This window comes from Vicugna pacos, chromosome 11, assembly GCF_048564905.1.
Source record: "Vicugna pacos chromosome 11, VicPac4, whole genome shotgun sequence".
In the NCBI taxonomy this organism is placed as follows: Eukaryota; Metazoa; Chordata; class Mammalia; order Artiodactyla; family Camelidae; genus Vicugna; species Vicugna pacos.
Genome location: NC_132997.1, coordinates 50,750,079 through 50,775,408, shown reverse-complemented (window position 1 = coordinate 50,775,408; position 25,330 = coordinate 50,750,079). Strand labels below are relative to the sequence as shown.

Genomic DNA, 25,330 nt, shown 5'->3' with positions numbered 1-25,330 from the left:
GTGGAAGTTCTAACCCTGTGGTTCTCAAAGTTGTGGTCCTAGACCGGCAGCCTTAGCATCACATGGAAGCTTGTAAGAAATGCAGTTTCTGAACAGAAACTCTGGGAGGGGCCCATGAATCTGCATTTTAAAGAAGTCCTCCTGGTGATTCTGATGAAGGCTCAAGTTGGAGAATCTCTACTCTAACCCAGTGATTCTCCTCTTGGCTGAACATTGACATCACTTGGGGGAATTATAATAAAATACTGATGTCTGGACCCTGGACTAGACCAATTAATTAAAACAGAATCCTTCAAGGGTAGGGCCTGGGCATCCTTATTTTTAGAAGCTCCCTGGGTGATGCTAATATAAAATCAGGTTAAGATTCACTGCTTTAAAGCCATGACTTAACTTTTTTTTTTTTTAATATTGGGATTTGGAAAGTTTTGAATATGGGGATGGGTGACAGAGCAAGTAATTTTTTTCTTTTTCTGCCCTCCCTGTGGAATTGGCCTGAGCTGAACATGGGCACTGAATGCAGCTAGGGACCCACGCGTTCGAGGCTGTGGAGGCCGCTGGAGGGAGGTCATCGGGAAGCCGGCTTCCCCGTTCACCAAGTGAAAACCTACCTAGAGCAGTCATTCCCATTCTTGCTGGCACTTTAGAATCACCTGGAGATTTAGAACTTTTCAAAGCCTAGCTGTACCCCAGCCCAATTACTTACAGCCTTGGGATATGGGGCACAGGCACAGAAATTGTTTGAAGGCTCCAGGTGACTCCAGTGTGCTCACAAGTTTGGGAACCACTGTCCTGTAAGTTTTCCTAAAACTTGGTTTCTTGGATTAATTCTGGAGATTGAAGGAACCTCAGGGATCATCTAGGTCTTGGTTCTCAATCTTGGCTGCCCTTTGGAGTCATCTGGGGTTTTTTGTTTGTTTTTTGTTGTTAAAAATCCTGAAGCTTGAGTCCCTTCCCCAGAAACTCTGAGGTACTTGGTCTGGGTGGTGCAGCTGGGCATCTGGAGTTGCAATAATGCCACAAGTGAATCCGACATGCAGCTGTGGCCTAAGACCGGCTGGACTAAAATACCCCATCACTGGCAGGAGAGGGAAGGGAAACCCTGGAGATGGCAGCCTGTTGGCAGAGCCTGACCTCACTGTGGACGCTCTCACCAGGGGGCTGTGCTGATGGGTGACAGTAACATGGCTATTCCGAGTGAGGGGGGATGTTGAGTGTTGACAGGGGGCATGAGGCAGGAGGGGAGCCCCAGGGTCCCTCTGAGCAGGAAAGAGCCAGCGCGTGCTCTTGCAAGTGTTTGGATAATCTCTTTTGAGGCTTTAACAGCCTACAGTGCTCTGTTTATTTTAATGATAATGTCAAGTTCAATTTGCCATCATTTTTCCACATTCCCTTTTGTAAAGTTAATTGAACAGTTCAATGAATTGAAAAGTTTCAGGAGAAGGGGAAAAAAAATACTCACCCCGCTATTATCACTGTTATTAAATCTGGTAACTTTCACTTGGCTTTCCCGGCCCCTGTGACAGGACTTCAGCCCCGGTGTGCCAGGGAGCTGCTGCAAGAACTCAGGAAGGTCAAACAGAATGTTTCAGAGCCCCTTTATTCACGCTTAGGCTGCTATTCCTGAGCAGAAAAGACTCTCCAGTCAACCCTGGACCCAGGCTGCCAGGCTTGAGCAGTCAGGCTCTTCCCAGAGTTTTTAGCTAGATTGGGAAGCCTTGCCCACCTGGGCTGGGTCCTCTATCCTCTAATACCCTCCGCAGTGTCTCGGACATAGTGTGTAACAAACAGAACCATAGTACTGCAGATATTTTAACTGGTTGGGACTTGCTGTGGTGGAGTGAAAAGCTGCGCACCACCTGTAGCTGTTAGCTGGTGACTGTGGATGCACCACTGAGCCCCTAGCCCTGCTCTCTCCTTAGTAAAGTGGCTTGTTGGCCTCACCAAGAATGTGAACACATGGCCCACATCCAGCTTCCCCTCCCTACTTACGTCACATGTCTCTAATGGGTCACAGCATCCTTGACACCTGCAGCCTTGAAATTCTTCTTCACACAATGCCCATGAAACCATGACCTGGGGACCAGCCTGGCACCTGAACTGAGATCCACTTCCCAAGCTTGTATTCACTTCTCCTCGAGGATCTCTGTGCTTTGGCCGTGGACATCAGCTCCTTCATAGTGTCATTGGGGAAAGGGAGGCTCCGAGAGGTGAATGACATGTCCACGGTCACACAGGAAGTAGTGGCTGAACACCATCCAATGCCAGCCACATTAGTTCTAAGCCCCACTGCTTCTCTCTGTCTTAATAAAGGGATTCCACTGAGGCTGCCTTCCTCTCAAAGCTCTTCTGTGACCTTTGAACCTGTGTCCCCCTTCTGTCAAGTGCTCATCTTAGGTGGGGAGGGTCACAGCCCGTGAACCAGCGGAAACAGTAGGAACACAGTTCTTCCTCCATTCAGGCTGTGACTAGACCGAAGATCCTAGTTCACGCTTCCCAAATGGGCCGGTGAAGGGCCAGGGAAAGGATGTGGCATAAGGGGTATGTAGGTCCGTCCACTGGAATGTCATCCCCGGGAGGGTAGGGACTTCTGTCTGTTTTGCTCATTGTTGAGCACCAGTGCTGACAGCAGTGCCCAGCTCAGAGCAGGCGCTCAGGCAATGTTTATTGAGTAAATGAATGAAGGACTATTATTGCAGCATGGGGGTTAGAAAGGTCACCAAACGATCCAAGCTCTGCCTTGTGTGAGCTGTGTGACTTTAGGCAAGTAACGACCTCTCTGTGACTCATAAGTTATAGGGTCTTAGACACATTGGTGTCTGCTGCAGGGCCAGGCAGCCCTTGGCAATGATGACTCTATCATTGTTGGGTCAGAAGCAGCACAGCTCTGGGATTTTGAGACTTGGGACAAGGTCCCTCAAATATTTAATGTCTGAGCTTTCCTCTCATGCTTTATTTTTTTTAAAATAACAGCAACATATAGCTCCCGCTCTTCCCTGTCACCAAAGCCTCTGAGCTTATATCATCCTGCTCTGTTTAATGTCTCCTTCAGTTCTGCTGTGTTAGACTGTCCCCTTGGTCATCAGACACCTGTGTGCCCAGGTGAACCACTCACCCCTTCTCTGACTCTCAGGAGGGACTCACCATCTTGTTGGCTGGTAATAAGTGGGTTGTGAAAAGCTGGGATGAGGGAGGAGGGGACCCTCACCATCCCTGCCTCAAAGGTGCTCCCCTTCAGGCCAGCTAAGTAACCCAGGAGTCCAGAGTAGCCTCAAACATATAGGGGGCCTGGAGATCTTCCTGGGGGTCAGTCTCTGTGGAGAGAGGAGAGGGCAGTGTTTAGCTGCTTAGATTGAGGCTTAGGTCAAAGGCTTTGTGCTAAAAGCTATGAGGGTGGTAGAGGGAACGTGAATTTCTCAGTCAGACAGATTTGGGTTCAAATCCTTGCTCTGCCACCTCCTAGCTATGTAACCTTGAGTAGGTTATCTTACCCCCATAAGCCTCAGTTTTCTCATCTGTGTAGTAGGGATGTTAACCCCTCTCTTTGGGACCATTGTGAGAAATAGATGACAGAGAATGAGTGAACACCATTGAGCATGGTTCCTGGCAAATAATAGGTGCTTAATTAATGCTAGTTTCCTTCCCCCAATTGTTCATGCCTTCTAAGTGGACCGAGCTGTAGAAGAGAGAGGATGTGAAGGGGGCCTGTGGACTCTGGAGACAGAGACAGTTCCCTTTATCTGGACAAGGGTGTTCTGATGAGCATGAGGACATCAGCCAGTGCAGGGCAGGCCTGAGGCCACCGGCCTCACAGGAGAGAGGGGGCTGCCTCAGGTCTCACCCTGGCTTCCCCAGGTGGGTGCAGGTAGGGCCTAGGACAACAAAACTGCCCCCAAAGATCAGCTCTCCTGAGGTCAAACCAAGTTCAGGACCTTGGGGGCGCGGGTGCTTGCAGGGAAGGAGCCTGATTAAAGGCAGGAGAGCAAGGAGGGGAAACCTAAGACAAATGAGATTATCCCCAGGAATCAAGGCACTTAACTGGCCTGTCTGATCCCTGAGGAGAGACAAATGAGACTGTAGTCTCCAAGGCCAGCCCAGGCTCTGGGGGCTTATCCCAGGGGAGATGGGGAGGGCAGGAGCCCCTGGCTCTGGCAGAGACCAAGGCCAGAGCAGCTAGGTCCCTCCAGGCTGGAGGAGGAGAGTGGGCTTCCCTCCTGTGGTGGGTGGGGCTTGTGCAGCAGACCATGGCCATGGGGAGGTGGTGTGGTTATTCGCAGAAAGACGGGGCCATAATCTGGGGTTGGGGGCCTGCCATCTGCTACTCCTTGCTCAGGCACTCAGTGGCACATGGCCTCTCTCAGGCAGCCATCTTCCAGCCAAAACCCCTGCTTCTCTTTCTGTAAAATGAGAAGGGGCTTTGTCTGTTTGGTTCTCACTTCAGCCATAACTTTTCCTTGTTTCCAAGCTAGATCCTTGGCCCCTGGATGGGAAAGGAGGGTAGATCTGGGCTGACGTGAAGTCCTTTTAGTTCACAGATTGCAAAAGGTTTGCTCTCATGTGCCTTTTAGGATTCATTAGTAGTAGCTGTATGGAACCCAGTGTTGTGAAGGATTCTGAAGTTGAATATAGACTCAACAGAAAAGGGAGCTGTGATTGATTAGTAATGTCTGCTTGGACAAGGGAAAGAATGGCCAGCTCCTCAGCCCCAAGAGAGGAGAAACAGTTAATCATGGAAGGGTGGGAGGATTTACCAAGTGTGTCCCAGAACATCAGCCTCCATCTTCAAGGGGTGACCCCCCACTCCCTGCTGTGCAGAAGTACAAATAACGAATTAGGGAGCACCAAGGAGAGCTTCATGATGGAAGTGGCATCTGAGGTGTGCATTTAAGGGGACCAGGATTTAAGAAGCAGTGAGAGGAGGAAGGAAAGGTCTTCCAGGCTGAGGGAATAGCAACAGCATAGGTGTAGGAACAGGTGATGCCATGGTGTGCTTGAGTGATGACAGCAGTGTGTTGGGCTCAGCCCAGGGGTGTGGTGGGAACTTGAGCGGCCAGGCAGTTGAGGACAGGTTGGGAAGAGCATTGGCTGTTCTGTAAGGAATTTGGTTTTAATTCTGCACGAACCATGGAAGGTTTCTGAGTGGGGTGTGGCCAAAGGTTTGCCTTAAGGAGATGCTACTATAAGGAGGAAACCTGGTAAAATCTCCTTACCCTTTATTCATTCTGTAGCACCCCCACCGTGTTTGGGGAACAAGCTTTCATCCTTTCCCCATCCAAAAAAAGAAAAATAAAATAAAATGCCTTGCAGCCTGCCACTGCCCTCCCTGAGTTTCTGGCCCACCCCTCACCTGGCCCGTAAAGATAGCTCCCCAGGAGCACGCGACATGCCAATCCCAGCCCTCACCCCTCAGCACAAATAACAATAATAACAGTAACAGTCATCTCAGCGATCAGCATGGGCCCAGCAGGGCTGCACAGGAAGCTGTGGTTGCCCACCTCTTGCCAGGCAGATGGATGTGGCCTGCTGTTGAGGGGCTGAGGCCACTATGGGGGATGTGCTACCAGCCCTATGTCTCCCAGGGAGGGGCATTTGCAGCCTGCTGAGCAGATCCCCACCCCTGCCAGGGCCCCTGACCTCCAAGGCAGGGTTCACTGCCCCATGGTGGTGTACTTGGGCCCCAAGAAAGGGTACACAGCATTAGAGTAATGTATAGGATGAGATACCCAGCTGCCAGGATTGAGTACTCAGCCCCAAGGATAAGGTTCATTGCCCCGGGTGACCCCCAGGATAGCATACATGGCCTCAGTTTGGGGTACATCACCCTAGGAAGGAGGGCAGGGCCGGTTCCTGAGAGACTGCACCCCCAGCTCAGAGATCATGATTTTGGAGGGCTATATTCTCCTAACTCCTCTAGGTAGTTGGCAGGATTGATTATTTACCCGATGTCTATGTACTTAGTGCCTCCGGGACACCAGCCACGTGTTAGGCTCAGGGATACAACAAGGAACACGACAGACCAGGCCATCGCCCCGTGGAGCTAACACGAGTGTGTTTGTGTGGCAACCAGGGGCTTGAGGCAGACAGTCAGCAAGTCAGATGAATAAACAAGATCATTTCAGAGGAGGGAGGGGCTGTGAAGACAGTAACTCCGGGTGTGAGGACACAGAGGGACGAGGCATCTCTTCAGATCGACTCTATCTGTAGGATCACGTATTTGAGAAGGTAATGCTTGACCTGAAAGATGAATAATGAGTAGTAGCCTGTCATGACCTACAGTTGGAATATTCCTGGCGGAAGGCACAACCAGGGCAAAGGCCCTGAGGCAGCCACAGAGTATTCAGAGGAGATAAAAGGCCATGGCAGAGGTGGGTAAGCCCAGGGAGCCCGTGTGAGATGCAGTGGAAGGAACTGTCTCAGGCCAGGTGGCCAGAGCCTTATACATAATTTGATTTAAGTTTTGGTTTATAAATTTTTTGATTGTGGTAAAATGTGTATTTTACAGATGTTAAAAAACATAAATCTTACCGTCTTAACCATTTTTAAGTGTATAGTGTTAAGTACATTAATACTGTTGTGCAACTAATCTCCAGAATTCTTTTCATCTTGCAGAATTAAAACTGAACTCATGAAACAACAAAGCCCCATTTCTCCCTCTCCCCCAGCCCCTGGCAACCACCCTTCTACATTGAGTCTCTATGAATGTGACTGTTTTACATATCTCGTATAAGTAGAATCATACAGTATTTGTCCTTCTGTGACTGGCTTATCAGCATAGACTTAGTATAATGTCCTCAAGATTCATTCATGTTGGAGCATGTGTCAGAATTTCCTTCCTTTTTAAGGCTAAATAATATTCCATTAGATGTAGATACCACATTATTCATTCTTCCATTGATGGATACTTGGGTCATTTCCACCTTGTGGCCAATGTGAATAATGCTGCTATAAACCTAAGTGTACAGTGATTTCAGTTTAAAATTCCACTTTCCACTCATGAGGTCAGGCTGGGCCCTGGCCTGGATTGGGTTGGCACAGGGTGGAGGGGGCTGGTCTTTCTGGGTTACCCTTCTCGTGAGGGCTGGGGAGGCCAAGAGCAGAGAATCCTCCAGCAGCACTGATTGAGCCAAGAGCCCAGAGACTAAGCCTTTAAATCATCCTGGGGCCAGAGGAGCTTTTCTCTGCATCTAAAATGCGAGCCATAAACCAGGCTGACTTACAGGCAGTCCTCACTGGTCCGGTTGTTTATGGCCAGCATCTTTTCTGATTGGTTGATGCCTGTACTGTGCCTGTTGTTGAATATTTGAAGATCGCCCTGCTATAAACCAGTCTCAGGACTTCTAAACCTGGCTGTATGTCAGGGTTTCTTGCAGGGAAAATAGAAGCTGCTGTTTAAAAGTTTACACTCTGGACTCTGCCCCAGCCAATTGAGTCAACCGAGCTTGGGAATCTGTATTGTAACAAGCTCACTGGGTGATTCTGATGCCCAGTCTTAGGGGGTCTGATTTGAGTCCCCCCAGAAGCAAGCCTTGTGATGAGGATTCAAGTACAAATAATTTATTGGGGAGAAGATTCCAGGAGACACAGGTTGGGGAGTGAGGATTTGAGACAGGGAAGGGAAGGAAGCCACAAAGATGCTTTATCAACCAAGTCACCACTGTGGGCAACTGGAGAGGGAGCCCATGGGGGAGTTCCGAGAGCCAGTGTGGATCACGGCCTCTCAGTTATCTGCCTGAGAGGTGAGGGAGGCGGGGCATCTCTTTCCCTGCTCCTTATCCACCATCTTCCATCAGTCATTCGTTGAGTGCTGCTACCAGAGTACAAGGGGCCTTAGTTCCTGTCCTGTGTGTGGGTGGAGGAGTCTCTGATGGCCAGAACTCCTCAGGCCTGGCTGCCCAGGTTGGGCTAGGGGTGCAACAATGGTACATGCGGAAGCATAGTGGGCAGGGTACCAACAGCGTTGGCAACAGAAGGCTGGCCAGCTCCCCCTTCTCCACCGTACAGGGAGTGCTCAGCCCCTGTAAGATGTTGATTATCCTTCTTACCACTGAAAAGAACTCCAGGCCTCATCCATTGTTGGTGGGAATGTAAATGGTACAGTTGCTGTGGAAAACAATTTGGTGGTTTCTCAAAAAGTTAAACATAGAGTTTCCATAGGATCCAGCAATTCCACTCCTCGGTATATACCCACAAAGAACTGAAAACAAGTGTTTAAACAAAAACTTGTCTACAGATTGTTCACAGCAGTATTATTTATGATAGCCAAAAGGTAGAAACAACCCAAATGTCCATCATGTGATGAATAGATAAACAAAATGTAGCATCCCCATATAATAGAATATTAGTCAGTCACAAAAAGGGATTAAATGCTAGTATGTGTTACAAATGGGTGAACCTTGAAAACATTATGCTGAGTGAAAAAAGCTAGCACTTATCTTATGGTTCTATTTATATAAAATACCCAGAACAGGCAAATTCATAGAGACATTCAGTGGATTAGCAGTTGCCAGAGGCTGGGGGAGAACGGAATGGAGGGGGTGGCTGCTTAACGGCCATGGGTTTCCTTCTGGGGTGATGAAGATGTTCTGTTAGTAGCAGCGATGCTTATACCACATTGTGAATGTACCACATGCCACTGAATTGTACACTTAAAAGTGGTTAAATGGTACATTTTATGTTACATATTTTTTACCAAAATTAAAAAGAAAAAAGCACTCCAGGTATTGCACAGCCTGAGTTGCAGCGTATACTGTTTCCCAGGTGGGAGACCCAGGGTGTGGTGTATGTACCCCAGGATCCCACAGCCCTGGATGGCTCTCCTGAATAGCTGCTTCTAGGGGCCCTGGACTGGAGTTGGGCCCCACAGCTTGGTATGAATGGTACAAACAGAGGTTGCTGGCAGCCTCCCCGATGGAGAAACGAGCCCCGTGTCTTGGAGAACTCAAAGCTAGGCCCAGATTCTACAGAATGACGGAGCAGCTGGGCGGGGGAGTATGTGCCCAGCGGGAAAATTGGGGGGCGTCTTGTCTTAAATATAATGTTAAATTGGCACCTTTAATTAGTACACTTAGAAAAGGTCACTAGCAATTACCTGGGACACAAAGAAAGCGTGAGCAGGCAAGAGCCTGTGAGGAAGCCGAAAAGGACCATTTTGAGCCGCACATAATTGAAGGGAAAATGGATAAAAGTCCAGGAAATTACAGGGTGGGTGACAGCAGCTGATGGCCCCATCCCTGTCCTGCCCAGCATCCCTCTTCTTGGGAGGGCCTGAGCATCAGGCCTGAGAGAGCCATTTGGGATATGGCCAAGATGCACAACTTTGGCTGGAGGGTCAGTGTGGCCTTTCCAGAATCCCGTCGGCCAGCTGGGAGCTTGGTCCCATAGTCCCCACCTGGGCTGAGCCCTGAAGGGGGTTGGCAGGTGAGGTTTTCAGTCCAGAAGGCTGCCGTGGACTCGTTGCTGTGCTGTGGACAAGCAGGACCCCATGGGCCTCAGTTTCCTCATGTAGAATCTCTCCAAGGCACTGAGAAGTAGCTCAGGGTTCCTCTTACTTTGCCACGAAAGGACCCCTAAGGGGAACGGAAAGGAACTGTGTATCCCTGGAAGTCAGGGGGAGGTCAGAAATTCTTTTACAGCTTTAGATTATGTCTTTAAAAATGAATTAAATGTTCCATTGTACTCCCCATATATTCCCATCTGTTTTAGTATAAAATAGTTGCTTATCACTGAGCAATACAGGTACTTTGGGAAGATGTGCTTGATTTATCTGTGATTTCACATGTCTCCTCCTTCCTCATCTGCAAAGAGCACTGTACTGGGAGTCTGGAAAACTGAGTTTGCGTTCTGACTTTTGTTGCTCACCATTGTACTTTGGGCAAATTGCTAAATGCCTTCAGTTTCTCTGTCTTTAAAATGGGAAGGTTGGGCTCCCCCAAAGATCTCTGTTCCTTGATTTTCACTCCTCTTTCTCCTGCTTCTCACCTCTTCTCATCACCTTGGGTGCTGCCATGTCCTACTCTGCTGTGTGACCTTGGAGATACTAACTTTGTCTCTCTGAGCCTCAACTCCTTAATCTGTAGAATGGGTCAAATAATGACTACCAAACTGAGTTGCTGAAAGTTAATGAGAGAACCCATGTAAATGGGCTAGCACCATGTCTGCCATATCATAAGAGCCCAGTATCTTCATTTTCCAAGTGTTGGGCTTCTACTTAGGGTCCGATAGGGTCATGTCCATGGAAGTCCTGAATCTTGAGTTCACATATAAAGTGCTGAGATGTGTAAGATTGTGGAAACAAATGTGGGCACTGGGCCAGAATGTCTGGGCTTTGAAGTCCAGTTCTGCCGTTTTCTAACTGTGGCTGTGGTAAATTGCTTAATCACTCTTTGTTTCCTTATCTGTTAAGTGAGGAGAATAACAGAAAGGACTGAATGAGATAGTCCGTGGAAATCCCTTAACCCAGTGTCTGGAATGTGGTTAGTGCTCCAGAATGTTAGCTCTCACTGTCATGTTAGAATTGTCTTTTAAAAGTTGACTTAGAAAAGCTCCTTAGAGTTTTTTTTAGATAAAATTTCCGGAGTTTAGAATCCTCCCTTAGTGTGATCATCAGTGCTATGTAGTAGAGTCAGTATGTGGGGAAGAAAGAGTGTCTGTCCCATTTTATAGGGTAAACTAAGGCTTTGAAAGAAGTGATTTGCCCCAGATTATGGTTCTAATCTAACTACTCCTTTGAGAGTCAGATGAAGACTGTAGACCCAGTCTGCAGAGAGTGCAGAAAATGACAAACTGTACACGCAGAATATTTTACACAGTTCCTGGGGAATTAAGGACCTCTTGAAGCTAAGGTGACCAGCGAATACAGTTGCCCGGGACCTCCTGGTTTTAGCACATGTTCTGGGAAATGCCTCAATCCTGGACAAATGAGGGTGGTTGGTCACCCTACCTGAAGGCTGCCTGGCAGGGTCAGGGGCTGTGAACCCCAGAAGATGCCCTACTCTGGGATTTCTTAGGCAGGGATATAAGCAAGAGATCCTGATGCCAGGGAGGCCTATGGCCAGGACTTTGTTTCTTGGTGAAGGACGGCACCTCAATCCTCTTCTTGTGGACAGGAAGTAGACCTTGTCACCCACTTCTGGAGTTCCTTGAGGCTGGACCATATCTTCCTAACCACTGTGTACTCCAGTGCTTACCACAAGGCTAGCACTTAATCACTGATGAATGAATGCCAGGTTTTGGAAAATATTCTGAATTAGGAAATACTGCTTCCTGTTCAATTTTTAAAAAAGAAAATATTACTTCCACTTGCAAAAGGCAGAAATCCAACTCAACTTACTTAATCAAAAAAAAATGGAGGGGGTATTTATTAGCTCACATAGCTGAGCAGCCCAGAGGATGGAGCTAATATCGGGTGTAGTTGGCCGCAGACACTCAAACCATCAGGAATCTCTTTCCTTGCACCATTTGGCTCTGTTTCCTCCTTGTTGGCCTCATTCTCAGGCAGGGTCTTCCTGTGGTGCCAATGATGGCTGCAGGCAGGGCCAGTTTAGCAACCCCAGGGAAAGAGGAGCACTTCTTTCCCAGTAGTTCCAGCAGAAGTCCCAGGGTTGGCATTGACTGGCTAGTTTGGGTCACGTGCTCATCCCTCAACCAGTCATTGTGATCAGGGAGTCGGAATGCTCTGAGTGGCTAGGGCTGAGTTGTGTGCCCATCTCGGAACATAAGAATGGAAGGGTTGGGGGCCTGCACTCATCTGAACCACTTGGAGAAGGGGGTCTCTAAATTAAAATTAAGAAAAGGGGGCAGGAATAAGCCACAGCTGTCCATCACACACCCAGAAGATGATGAATGACAGTTCCCTGTTACACACTGTGACAAGTGGCCTGGGTGGAGGCAAGGAGACTGGGTCAGAGCCAAAGATGCACAGAGGTCTTGCTGTAATCAGTGCCCTGCTGGCGGTCTGTCAGGTGGCTGTTCCCCGTAGGGACTCAGACACCTGAGCAAGGTGCTGAAGATTGGACCAACCTCCCATTTTTGCCCTCTGCTCTCTCTCCTGTGGATACTCCAGGTTCCTCTGTGACCCAGTTGTTGGCCCGAGACATGGACAATGACCCCCTGGTGTTTGGCGTGTCTGGGGAGGAGGCCTCCCGCTTCTTTGCAGTGGAGCCTGACACAGGCGTGGTGTGGCTCCGGCAGCCGCTGGACAGAGAGGTATGACCTGCCCTGACCCCTGCCCCGGTCCTCTCCCGGGGAGGCAGCGGCACACACTGCGGCTCATACACTTCTGACCCTTACAGGGCATCTTCCTGCCTGAATGGTGTCCCTTTTCCAGGGCCAGTGCTGATGTCTGGACTTGGGGCCAGAATGTGGTGGTCAGGGGTGTCTGCAACATTGGGTAGGTAAGAGGGACAGTGACCTGGGGTTCATCCCCCATAGAATAATGGCTCCATTGGGTGTACAAGTCCACTCTCCCAAACAATTGTCCCCCTAAAGGACATTTTCCAGAGACACTGGAATTGATGACACAATAGCTCTTAGCAAATTAAGGTAAGAGTTTGAACAAAACCCCAACCCCTGCTTTCTCCTCACGTTAAAGTGAAGAGTGACCACAGAGTTGTCTTGCTCAAGACCACACAGCAGTTTAGAAGCAGAGCTCAGTTTGGAAACCAAAATTCTTGACTTGCTGTTTTATGGGAAAGATCTATAATTTGAACCTACCTCCCCAACCCCAAAGGCTATGCTTATTTTTAGGGAAGCCTTTGGAGGATATCCAGTCCCAGACCAGCTCCTGGGGCAATGAGCTCCTGGGGCAATGATGGAGAGTCTCCTCTCCACCCTCTACCGCCCCAGCTCCTGACACATAGGACTCAGGGCCTCAGCTCACCTCTCTAACTCTGCCTGCCTCCGTCTCTCCCTTTTCTTTCAGACCAAGTCGGAGTTCACAGTGGAGTTCTCCGTCAGCGACCACCAGGGGGTGAGTGTCCCCCGAGGCCCCTGCTGCCCTAGGGGACAGGCTCCCTGAGCCTTTGGGTGGGAAGGGGCTGGAGACTGATACCAACGCTAATTCCACCGACTTCTTTTGCCAGGTGATCACACGGAAGGTGAACATCCAGGTTGGGGACGTGAATGACAACGCGCCCACGTTTCATAATCAGCCCTACAGTGTCCGCATCCCAGAGGTAGGAGTCGCCAGGGTCACACTCGAGGGACATTGGGGACCTGCTGCTCTGGGGCCATGTGGGAGCAGGCTGAAGCTGGGGAAAGGGCAGCTCCCGCTCCTCTTCTCCTGTCACACCTCAGCCTGGCACCCGCTCTGGGCAGGTTGGTGACCGTGCCGGGACCTCTGAGGGTACCTGTGTGCTGGTTGAGGAGAGTGGGTTGGTAGGAGCCTCATGCCTGAGAGAGGGCATGCCTTGGATGAGCCCCCCAACTCCAGCTGGAGTCAGGGACAGATGGAGGTTGGGAGGGGCAGTTGACGCACCTCTTGTTTTCCATTCACAGCCAGCGTGGGCCTGGGGCGGATGGGTGGGCAGGCCTAACCCCAGGCCTTCTAGCTTTGGCCAGCATAGGACCCCCCAGGACACAGGGGCATGCAGTTCCCTAAGGGGCTTTCTTTCTCTAGCCCTGTGTTCACCCTGCTGTCTCACTGGCCCCAGCTCCTTTGGGTCGTCTGTGTACTCTTGAGTGTGTTTGCATGAGTGCATGTGTGTAAAACTAAGCCATTGCTGGTAATTGAGAAGTACAAATTATTGCATTATGAACGGTTCATTAATAAGCTGGCTGCTGGCTCCCAGTGGCACCAAGACTCTCACTGCTTGCTGTCCCTCTCCCCGGTGGCTGATGGCAGTCTTCTGGGCTGGCAGTTAGCAATCGAAGACCTTGAAGGTGGTGGATAAAGAGCTTCTAACTGGGTGTCCCTCAGGCCTGCCCTTGGGGCTCTGGGCTGGGAACCGGCAGTAAAGAGTTGGGATGGGAATGATGGGAGATGGAATCCAGTGGGGAGAGGCAGGCTGGCACCAGGGCATTGGAATTCTAGCCCCTTTCTGTTATAGGTCATTGGATCAAGAAACTGAAAGACTTTAGAAAATATCTCGTCAGTTTATAGATAGGAAAACTGAGGCTCGTTGTGGGAGAATGACTTGCCCAAGGTCATTCAAAACTTTGACTTTGAGCCTCCTGACTCCCAGAGCAGCCTCAGATTCCCTCAAAGATGAAGAGACCTTGTCTCATGCCCCTCAAGTTCCTGTTTCTGGCCTGCCTGACTTAGATGTGACCCGAGGGTCCTATGCTCGTACCAGATGGAGGGAAGTGAGGAAATGTGTGGGCAGGGACACTCAGAGGTGCTCATGACCTTCCCCTGATGGCACGGGACATAGGGAGAGAGAGCCTGCAGTCCCCAGCATGGGGGCACGGTGCCCCAAGCTGTGGCCAGTGTGCCTGGGACTGCAGCTTGGCTCTGGGCCCCCTCTCATTTGGAAGTCTCCCTAATTTAATTAAGGGTCTCTACGTGCCAGCCTGCACTCCAGGCCTGGGCTCAGAAACCAAGGGCACGGCTCGGAGTTAATGAGCCTTGGACCCATTGCTCAGCTGCCATCCTGGCAGGCATGGCTGCCCTCTGCTTTCCCTCATGGGGGAGCAGCAGGCAGCAGCAATGGCCAGGGGACGAGGGGTCGCATCCTTCCTCACCAGCCCTTGGGCCGAGGCCAGCCTTTTCCTCTCTCCCTTGCCAGGAGATGATGTGACCTCCAACACCGCCCTGTTGGAATCTCTTAGGATTCTCCAAAGGCCTCTGCCTCCAAGGAGAGCCTCTTCAGTCATTCATTTATTTAACAAATATTTATCGAGTGTCTGCTGTGGGCTTGGCGCTGTGCCAGGCTCTCACAGCACAGAAACCTGGGAGGCTGGAGTAGTAGGCAATGACTGGAGCCAGAACCAGAGGCAAGAGACCCCAGACCTAGCCCTCACTCTGCTCCCAGATTGCTGGGTCCACTTGGGCAGGTCACTCAACCTCTCTGGGTCATAGTCCTCCTTATCTAATAAAAACAGAGGACAGGTAAGATAAAATGGCCTGCCTCCTGCCCATCTGATGAGAAGAGGGTGGTCCGAGAGGGGCCAGCTGGAAGGGGACACAGTCCTTGGAGGAAGGCCCATATGGTTTACTTACTGGCATGTAAACATCCCTGGGTCACTTCAGTGACCTGATACTCGATGCCTTGCTCAGGGCAGCTCCATGGGGCCAGTGGGGATGTGGTGTCAGCTGAATGGAGGCCTGGCCACTCCCAACCCAAAGTGGCTTGGCATCTAAGCTAGAGCTTAGCTGCCTGGTTCAGACCCCAGCTGGAGCACTAGCGAAGGGTCTGCTGGTCCAGGCCCAGAATCAAGCCAGGGGTCTCCTTTTTACATTGAGGTCACCCTGGAAACCCGAATCCCTTGCACTTGAGAAGCATGGTTCTATGGCAGAGGCCCTGTAGGTGTGAACAGGGCGAGACTGCAAATCAGAGAAACGGAGGGGCGCTGCAGACCCTATGTGGTGTCAATCCTGAGGGGTTGTCAGAGTGATCAGAGAGATCTCTTGACTGGAGGTCAAGACACCTGGGTTCTAGTCCTGACTGTGCCAACAACTGACTGGATAAGACTTTAGACCTGTTGCTGTCCCTCTGTTGGCTTTAACTCCAAGAGTTGTTAAACTGGGGATTTGGGCCAGGGCCATTCCAGGACCGATATCCAGTGATCTGAAGAGGAATCCCAGCCCGAGAAGCTCCTTCTTATCCTTCACTACTTTATTATTCCTGGGGAGGCGGCAGAGACCTCCAGTGGCTGCCTCATTCCATTCAGCCCCTCTTTTGGCTGTTGTAGCCACCTGCACCCGAGCCCTAAACATCCCAACCTCCAATCCCCCTGAGCCCTAGGCGCCCTGATCATCTTTGGGTCCATTGTGTCCAGAACCCAGAACAAGTTACACGTGTGGGGAACAAGTTACAAAGAGGCAAATTCTAGGTCTACATAAGGAAGAACTTTCTAATGAGACCCACCCCACAATCTATTCCCCTGCCTTGCTGAGGATGTACTGAGCTCCCCGTCCTTGGAGTTATGCCAGCAGAAGCAGGAGAACCGCGTCTTTCAGAAGCCATCTGGTACTGAGCGTTGGAAAAGTGATGATCAGAGGGTCCTAAACATACCCCTTCAGAATTTCCTGGGGCACGAGTTAGGATGCATATTCCCGGGCCTCCACAATTCTGAATCAGTAGTTTGGAGAGAGCTGGCCCAAGAAGCTGTATTTTAAACACACTCCATAGTGGTAGCAGGCCCTGGAGGATGACCTCTGTGGCCCTCCCCACCAGAGGCTTTCTGAGAGGTGCTGGGGGGTCCATCTTTGAGGAGAACTTTCAGCCAATCCTTGGTGACCCATGTCCTCCGTCCTAGAATAGGAGCAGGCAGGAGGAGGGTCAAGGCCAGGCGCTGGCCCTTTCCTGGGGAAGCTCACCTGCCCCCCGCCCACCCAGCCCTGCCCTGTCTCCCTCCAAAAGCACCCCCCCCCAAGTCGGGCAGGTGTGTTTGGATTTGTTTGTTCTCTGCTCCCCTCGTGCACACCCCTCTCCCCTCACTGAGCTGTTCTACATGTAATTATCCATTTTATCAGGGTGAAAGTCCCTGCAATTCACTTGTCGAAGCCCTAACGAGGCAGTGTGGATGCTTTCAAGTCCGTAAAGAAAAGGGAAATCCTGCTAGAATTGGCAACTTAATTCACCAAGCCAGCCTCGACAGACCTCATTAAGTCCCCGTGTATTCATTTCAGGCTAATGGCTGTCATGCTGACTGCTGTTTGATTTGCTGTAATAGACTTTTATGGCATTCCAATTTGCTCAAACGTGTTTGCCTGTGTCTGTGCCCAGCCGCGCTGCTCCAGCACCGCTGTTAGGGGTGCGTGGCTGCCTCGCTGACCTTCAGCGCTGCCTTGTCCCCCACGCACCTCCTCCCAGCCCCACCCCTCAGCTCTCCAGGTGTGCCCCGGGAAGGTGACCCTGGGGCCCAAGTGTTTGGGCAGGAGTTTGGTGTGAGGTTAGAAGTCAGATGGTGTCAGGTGGCTCCTTGGGTCAAGCAGTGTCAGAGATGGCTGTGTCCTTGAAGTTCTGACAAGTTCAGCCTCCTTTCCTGGGCAGTCAAGGGTTTTTATCCATCTGGCCTCAACTTACTTTTCCCAACTCATCTTCTGGTATTCCTCCATGTGAATCCTCCTGTCAGCCAAGGGGCTGTTTCAGTGCCTCTAAGCCTGGGTCTGTGTCTCTCTTTTCTTTCTAACACACACATCACACTGTTCTGATACCAGAGTGTTTTCTTTCTTCTCTCAGCCTAACTCAGTTCTGCCTATCATTCAAAGCCCAAATCTGATCCACTGTGCTCTGATCCACTCAATTTTTTTTAAACGAACACAAACATTTGTTGAACAGCTCTGGAACAGGGTGCAGGGATTCTAAACTGATGTTGATGTGCAGTGTAGAGAAAAAGGACTCTACTGTTTGCCAGCTGTGCAGCTTTGGAAGGGACTAGAACTTTCTGGACCTCAGTTGTTTTATCTATAAGATGGGAAAGAATATTTTCCTTGTGGAGTTATTGTGAGGGCTGTAATAATGTAGACAGAAAAAGCCCTTAGCCCAATTTGTGGCTCATAATATATTTAGTAAAATACTGGGATTGAGACCGGACCTTTGTGCTCAGGGAAGGTAATTTTACAGAGAGAAAGACAAGTAGATGTCTAACTACATCTAAATGTATTAAATGCCATGAGTGTTTAGCTTAGGTTATGCAAAGTGGGATGGAAGGAGTGGACCTGTGGAGTGGACTGTGGAAGGAGTGTCCTGGTCTATACATGGGGGCTATTTGTTTGGGACCTTACAGGATGAGTAGGAGTTTGTTAGTCAGAAGAGCAAATTATGTTGTCTCTGAATACTGTTATCTCTGAGTACTTTGTGAGATCCTTTAGCTTCTTTTCATGTGTTGGAATTTCCCAAAGAGGGAGGTCTGAACTCTAACCCCTGACCAGAGATGCTGCTGAGCAGGGACAGTTAATGTGTGTAGGGATGTACGTAACTTGCAAGTGCCCACTGTTAACCTTGTAGAAACAAAGCCAGGGTGGAAGTGTGCCCCCTGGGTCTCTGCCCTGGTCTGTGATGGACAGGCCCTGCATAGATCTTTATTACCCCTGGCTTTAGGTGACCACCTGTAAGGTAGGAATGAGGCTGGAGGTGGGGAGGGGTTGTGCTGGGACAAAATGTCAGGGGCCTGAGAATTTGAGAGTCCTTGCCTGAGCCTCAAAGCTGGCCAGGGACAGGGTCAGAGCCAGAACCCAGGTCTCCTGGCCCTGGGTGCCCCTAGGTCACACCATCTCTACATATCACTTAATAAAGAAAGACGAAAGTTACTCACTCCTTGTACGTCCTTACTAGATATGGGAAGGTAGGGAGAAGAGTACTCCTGGCGATCACTTGTCAATGAAACAAAGTGAATAATTCATTTCTTTGATGATAATAATTCAGTGTTTTTGTTGTTATCAAGAGCTTCCTCTGTGCCCAACTCAGTGCTCACTGGGTCCTCACCACCGCCTCATGGGGTACCACTCTTGTTCCCATTGTACAGATGTGGACGTGGAAGTAGAGAGGTTACATACTTGCCCAAAGCTGGGCAAGGATAGAGCCAGGATTCAGAGACAGGTCTGGTATATGACCTTTGGCAGGTAGCTTCAATTCTATCTGCAAAATGGAAAAAAATTTTACCTGCCTTGCAAAATTGTTGTGAGAATTTAAGTAAATAGGACCATGTAGGGGAACTGTTTAGCATAGGGCCCAGTGTAAATGCCCAAGAAATGGTCATGGTCCTGGTAGTTGTTTGTATGTCCCTCTCTCCTGCCAAACAGAGCAGGGACAGAGCTTAGTCATCTGTGTGTCCTCAGCACGCAGCCCAGGGCCTGGTCTTTGGACGTGAACCTCACAAACGGACAGAGCCCTGCTGCTTCCTCTACCTCTTGGGTGTTTGGGAGGACGGTAGGAGCATTTATGCACAGAACTCGTAGTGAGTGCTCACTGGTGCCCTCTGTTGCCTGCCAATTCCTGAATCTCAGCCATGCCAGCCCCTGTGCCGTGGGCCTGTGGGAGCCCGGAGTGGCTTACAGCACGTGGAGGTGGACTTGCCAAACTTATTAGCACCCACTGAGCCTGACAGCAGTGCCCCCAGCTGCCCTCCCCAAGGCGTGCCCATCAGACACTGAATGATTTATAAACTACATCCTCAGTTTGCTGTGAGAGGTGGGGAGTAAGGGGGGCTCCCACTGGCTTGTGCCTGCCGTCCCCCCGAGGTGTCAGCTCTGCTCATGAGAGTGTCGTCTCCCACACCAGGAGAGGCAGCCCCTTGACAGGCCATATTAATTTATACCTCGGGGCCACAGTGCCCCGCGGCCCCCTCTGCATCTATAACCACCCGCCTATTGATCTGGGAGAGGGAGACCCATAAATCATTTCAGGGGCTCTGGATCCTGCTGGCCAGAATCAGAGTAGTTTCTTCTAGCCAGGCGGCAGCCCCAGGCCATGTCTCTGTGTCCCTCGTGAGCACCCTTTTCTGGTCTCCTCCTGCTGTCAGCGCAGTGACGGATCCCTGGAACTCCTCCTCTCTTCCCGGGGGTGGGTACCATAGCCCACAGCGGCAAGGACAGCGAGCTCTGCACTTGTAGTGATGAAGACAGGCACGTGGGCTGCCTGTTCTACACAGTCTTAAAGAGCTGTGTGTGTGGTGGGGTGTGTGTGTGTGCGTACTCATTTAAGTAATAGCTTCTCTACAGCTGAGTATTTTCACTATCTTTCACTTGTCCTTATGACAACTCTGTAAGTTAGGGGAGAACAATTCTTCCTATTTTCAGGATGAGAGAAACTGAGGCCAAGACCAGGTCACTGAGTTTTCCAAGACTCCTGAAGTCCGATATACTTGTGAGTAGAGCCATAGTCTTGCTCACTCTCGTTTTTCAGTTTCTCTGCATGGGTCTTTTTGCAGCTTTTCCATGGCCTGCTGTGATTTGCCAAAAGTTGCCCTGATAACAGCCAGGATGGAGGGAGATGAGCCGGGAACTCTGGGTTTCGAGCACAGGCTCCCCCATCCAGGTCTGGGGGCTGTCACACAAGTCCCCTGCACAGGCAGCAGGAGTCTAGTGGAGAAGCTTCACTCAGTGCCCACTGCCCGCTGTCTGGAGTGAGGACCATCCTCAGTGGTCCCAACCCAGCCGTGGTCCTAGTCACGTCCCTTCCTTGTGACCTGCAGTCAGGTTGTGACCCCAGAGGCAGCCTCCAAGACTCGGTCTCCAAATGTACATACAACATTGTTGGTGAGAAGTAAGACCCTCCCCACTCCCCAACATGGATAAATGCCAGACTATTCCCCGTGCCTGCAGGGAAGATTCAACCTCTTTCTGCCACCTCCTCCTTGGTCTTAGGTGCCCAGGAGGAAATAAGCGAAATCCCACAAAACCGGGGCCCAGGGAGCTCAACCCAGCCACATACTCCAAAGCTCCTTGCTCCTTCCTCCACCCCATGTAGCGAAGCCCAGGACCTCTGGTCCCTCGTGACCCCTGTGCCACCTCCCTCCACCACCCTCAGCATGCAGGAGCAGGAGACGGAAGGAGCCCAGATGTAATTAAAATTATTATTTTGTTTGAATGGTAATAATATTCTCAATTACGTCAGCTTCCTCGCTGATTCTTGCTGGGAGTCTTTGGGGGCCCATATAATTCTATTGCAATGACTGCAGGACCCTCTGCCATGAATACGAAGCAGGGGACCGTGTGTGGAGCCCAGCTCGCATGCATTAGGGATTCTCTGGCACGTGCTGGGACACCTTTTATTGTGCCCCCTGCCCTTTAGACAAAGAACCTCTAAATGGAAGGAGATGATAGCTGCCTGCTAGGAGACGTTCCTGCTGCATTGCTGGGCTGTCGGCCTCCCACGCCTGAGTCCATCTGGTGTCTCTCATCTCCCTTTCTCTTTATAGTTCTCCTCTCTGCTGTGGTGGAGCCGGTTGGAGAAGTGGGCTCCAGGCAGTGAGGTCTTCTTCAACCCTGGGTGGGGGACAGGTTTAGGAAACAGAGGATCGAAGAAGGCCCCTCATGTAGGCAGGGACAGCCATGGCTTCACTGCATCTTGAGAACCTGAGTCCCATCTGTGACTGGGTATCCTGGTTCTTACTGCAACACAGTGTGATGGAACCAGGAACACAGGGGCTCTAACTCCAAACCGAGAGGCCATGAGCAAGGTGTTTAGCCTCCTGGAACCTCAGTTTCTTCATCTATAAAAATAGGGATTCTTTGGGATTGTTGTAAAAGTTCAGTGAGAGCATGGAGATGAAGCAGCACACCTGCAGCATAGCTATTTGGCATTCCTGTTGTTATGAAAAGTTCCCAGAGAACTTCAAGAACGTTTCTTGAAAGTCCAAGGAACTGGGCAGGTAGGCTTGGTTGCTATGGACTGATTAGTTGATATGGTGGTGTTAGTGGTCAAGAAACTTATAGTCCAGTGGGAGATAGGAAATTTGTGGAAAACATGAAACAAAGACATGACAAAGGTAAAATGGAAACAGAGTCACCTACAAATAACTAGTAATAGGCCAAGAGCATTTCAGATGGGCTTCTTGAAACCAGCCCCAGAGGGACCATTGTGGTGACTTCATTCCACTACAGATTCTGTAGAGATCAGCAAAGCCAGAGAGGGAAAAGGGCTTGCCCAAGGTCACCTGGTAAATCGACGACAAACAACTGAAGACCTGTCCTAACCAGGGAAGATGCTCAAGGAGACCGTTTTCAGAACCCCCGGTGAGACTTATACATCCCTGGGCAGGAGGTGCAGTGTTGTTTTCCTCGGCAGATTCCAGAGCTGGGCTGGGAGCAGAGGGGTTGTTGCCTCCTGGACCCCGCAGTCGCCCCACACCCCAGGAGCAGCGGCCTGCCCGGCTGCCTTCTTGGCCCATGTGAGAGTGTGGACCACTGCTGTCTTTCCTCTTCTTGGGGGCTCTGGGATTTTGTCTCAGCCCCTCTACTTACCCTAACAAGTTCAAATATTGTCCAAACAGCTTGGGGACGTGTCCGGCAGCCCCCCCATAACATTGAGGCTCCCCAACAATAATCTTGTTTTGATGTGTTCACAGTCTGCCTGACCCACCTTGTTTTCTACCAGAAAACAAGAGAGAGAGAGAGAGAGAGAGAACTCTCTAGTGATGGAATTATTGTAATTTCTCTGATTCTTTAGCAGCCTTTAATTACTTTGCAACTCTGTGGCTGGCTGGAAGCTGGGAGGGGCTGGGCTCTTCCTCTTCGTAATAACCATAAGTGGAAGCCTCCTGTCCATCTATTAAAAAAGCCCACTTTTCTCTCCAATGCGACAATGCGGCCAAGAGATTTCACCCAGGGTGTAATCACTAGGTGCAGTGCAATTGTCCCGCTCACTGTCTTCATCATCCGTCAGCCAGCCCACCTCCCTGGCGTGGGGAATTGCCAGCCACAAAGAGCTGAATGCCTGGTCACGTCCTTGTCCAGGAGGGTCACAGGCTCAGGTCACCTCTCCCAGCCTTGCCCCCTCGAGAGGAAAATGGCTTGGAGGCCTTTTCCACTGACCCCTCCCCTCTGGGTATCTCCCAGTCTGAGCCCAGCTCAGACCACCATCCCCAGCACACACCCTGCATTGTAGAAGTTCATGCTGTTTGTGTGAGGCTTTAATCTCCAAGCTTTTCTGACCCTCCTGTCCTGGATCCTTACTTTCCGGCCACCCTGCCTTTGTTCATACTGTGCCCTCCCTCGAAATGCTCTCAGCCAAACCTACGGCACCATCTTCCTTCCTACCATGTAGCCAAACTCTAATCTTCCTTCCTTGGAATAATCCAGTGGGGGAGTGGAGGAGGCTGGTCCTCTCCGTCCCCATTTACAGATAAGCACGTCAAGTATTAGAGGAGTCAGAAAACTTGCCCAGGTTACTCCCTATGGAAGTGGCTGGCTGAGATCCAACCCAGGCCCTTTACTTGGTCTCCACTGAACTTGAAGGCACAGGCTTCTCTTAGTCCTTGCCCTTGGAATTGCTCCTTCCACCCACTCCATCCATCCTGGCTTCTAAACCCCACTCCTGGTCCAACCCTCTGCCTCCTGACCTTGGCCTGGCCTTTCCTTCCTGGGGTGGCCCCAGGCTCCCCCACCCCATGTGCAAAAGAGGCCAACCAGTCCCCGGTCTGGGTGCTGAGCCTTCCTCAGCCCCTCCTGTCTTGTCACCTGTCTGTGATGCTCAGTGAATTAGAGTGGAGCAAGCTCTAACCCAGAGAGGGTGGGAGCCCGACCACCTGCAGCTGGGAGGCTTGGGTAAGTCACTTCCCTCTTCCAGGGCTCAGTTTGCCCCTCTGCTAAATGGGAGTGTTAGTCCTCAGCCTGTCCACCTCATAGTGGAAGTCAAGGAGGCCCAGAACCTAAAGCCTCATGCAAGTGCGGCAGATTAATCCCTGGAGTATTTCTCCAGTGGGCCCCCAGACTTCATGAGTTATCTCCTCTTTCTTTGAGTCTATGTATTACCTAAGCATATATACAAAGTGAACAATCATAAGTGTTCATGCGTTTATGAGTTGATTACAAAGTGAACACATTTGTGTCACCACATCTGGATCAAGGAACAGAAACTCTCTGGCACCTAGAAGCCCCCTTGTGACCTTTCCAGTCCCTCCTCCTCCCTCCATAGAGTAATCACTATCCTGGCTTCTAACCCCATGGATTACTTTTGCCCATTTTCATTTTATTATATACATTCTATTAGGTTTTTATCATCACCTAAGGCCCTGGGAATAGGCAGCCAGCTTCTCAGAAGTCATTTCTCACAATGGATAGAAGCACAGTGGTTAGGTTAGTGGCTTGAATCTTGGTCTCACCACTTACTTCTGTGAAGCTCCAGGAAACTTCCTTCTCTGATTAAATGAGGGTGGTGCTGACACAGAGTTGCCACCAGGCAGGTGACATGAGACGATGCATTACAGGGCTCAGCCGACACCCTGCACACGGCAAGGCTGGAAGGATTATTCCCTGTGGGCCTCACCTCAGGGTAGCCCCTCCCTGGTCAGGGGTTATCTCTGCAGGTGGAGATGGAGCTGCCCGGGTGCTGGGACGGGAAGCTGCACGGGGAACTAAATGGAATGGCTGAAACTCAGGTTGACAGGAAGGGAAAGGGAAAAAAGGAGGAGGGCCCTTTCTATGAGGTCTTCTTCGATCCTCATAAAAGTCCTTCACGTTGGTAAGAAAGGTATGATTGTCTTCATATTATAGCTGGAGAAACGGGCCCAGAGAGGGTAAGTGATTTGCCCAAGGCCACACAGCTAGTCCTGGATTTTGTCCTCTTTGTACTGTCCCCAGAGTGAGTCCAAATGTATTTTACCCCCAGAGTATCCACTCGCGGTGCTTCCGAGAGGCCTGCCTTGAGTCTGGAGAAAGAGAAAGGGGGAAGTGTTTGGTTAGGAGAGAGATTCTCCCAAAGTGACCTTTATTGCCTTCCGGCCCTTCAGCCTTCCACTAAGCTGCAGCTCCTATCAGCAACCTAATCTCAAGCCTGCACAAGAGAACACAAAAATCTTCAAAGGCTTCTTAGCAGCTTGAAGTGATTGCTGTTGGTTCCCCCCTTCGCTTTTCCGTTCAGTGCTGGGGCAGGGCCAGGGCAATGGGGGAAGAATAATACTGTTTCTTCTCACCTCCCCCAAACCACCAGATCCCCCAAACTCAGGGGCCTCAGACCTTAAAAAACAACAACAACAACAAAACCACCCAACACAGCCCAAAAGATGGAGACGGAGGGAAATGCACCAGCAGCTATTGGGGCGGAAAGCCCTAAATGGTGTGGAAGTAATGCCTAAAGTGTGCTGGCGATTACAGACATTTCCACGGAGCCACGCTCGGGCTGCATGGGTCGGTGGCAGCAGCCGTGGGGAAATAAATAAATAAGTGAGCAAGCCTCAGAGATCCTGTTAACTGTTGCTGTGCAGAAGGGAGGGATTGGGCAGGTCACTGGTGAGGAGCTCATTCATTCATTCTTCCACCCAACCATTCATTCAGCTGTACTATGTCCCTGTGATGTGCAAGGGATGTTGCTAAAACTTCTCCGTGGTGTTCTGACAATGGTGACCAGAGTCCCACCGGCTGGCAGGGTCTGGCCCCAGCCCCCTCTCCGCCTCCCCTTTACTCTGTGTTTTCCTGTGCCTCTAGCTCCTCTGCCTCCTTTCCCGTCCCCGAGGGCACCGTGCCACAGGGTCTTTGCATGGCTGTTCCCTTCCCCTTTCCATGAACTCCTGA

At 50.6% G+C, this 25,330-nt stretch overlaps 1 protein-coding gene across 1 annotated transcript in view; it reads left to right on the top strand.

Annotated features, from left to right (window-relative positions):
* The window catches only part of CDH23 (cadherin related 23), a 388,627-nt gene that overhangs the window by 89,564 nt on the left and 273,733 nt on the right, over positions 1–25,330 (top strand). The window contains exons 4-6 of the mRNA XM_072971348.1: positions 12,059–12,201; positions 12,917–12,964; positions 13,077–13,169. Coding sequence (XP_072827449.1) covers positions 12,059–12,201; positions 12,917–12,964; positions 13,077–13,169 — 284 coding nt within the window. The remainder of the gene's footprint in view (positions 1–12,058; positions 12,202–12,916; positions 12,965–13,076; positions 13,170–25,330) is intronic.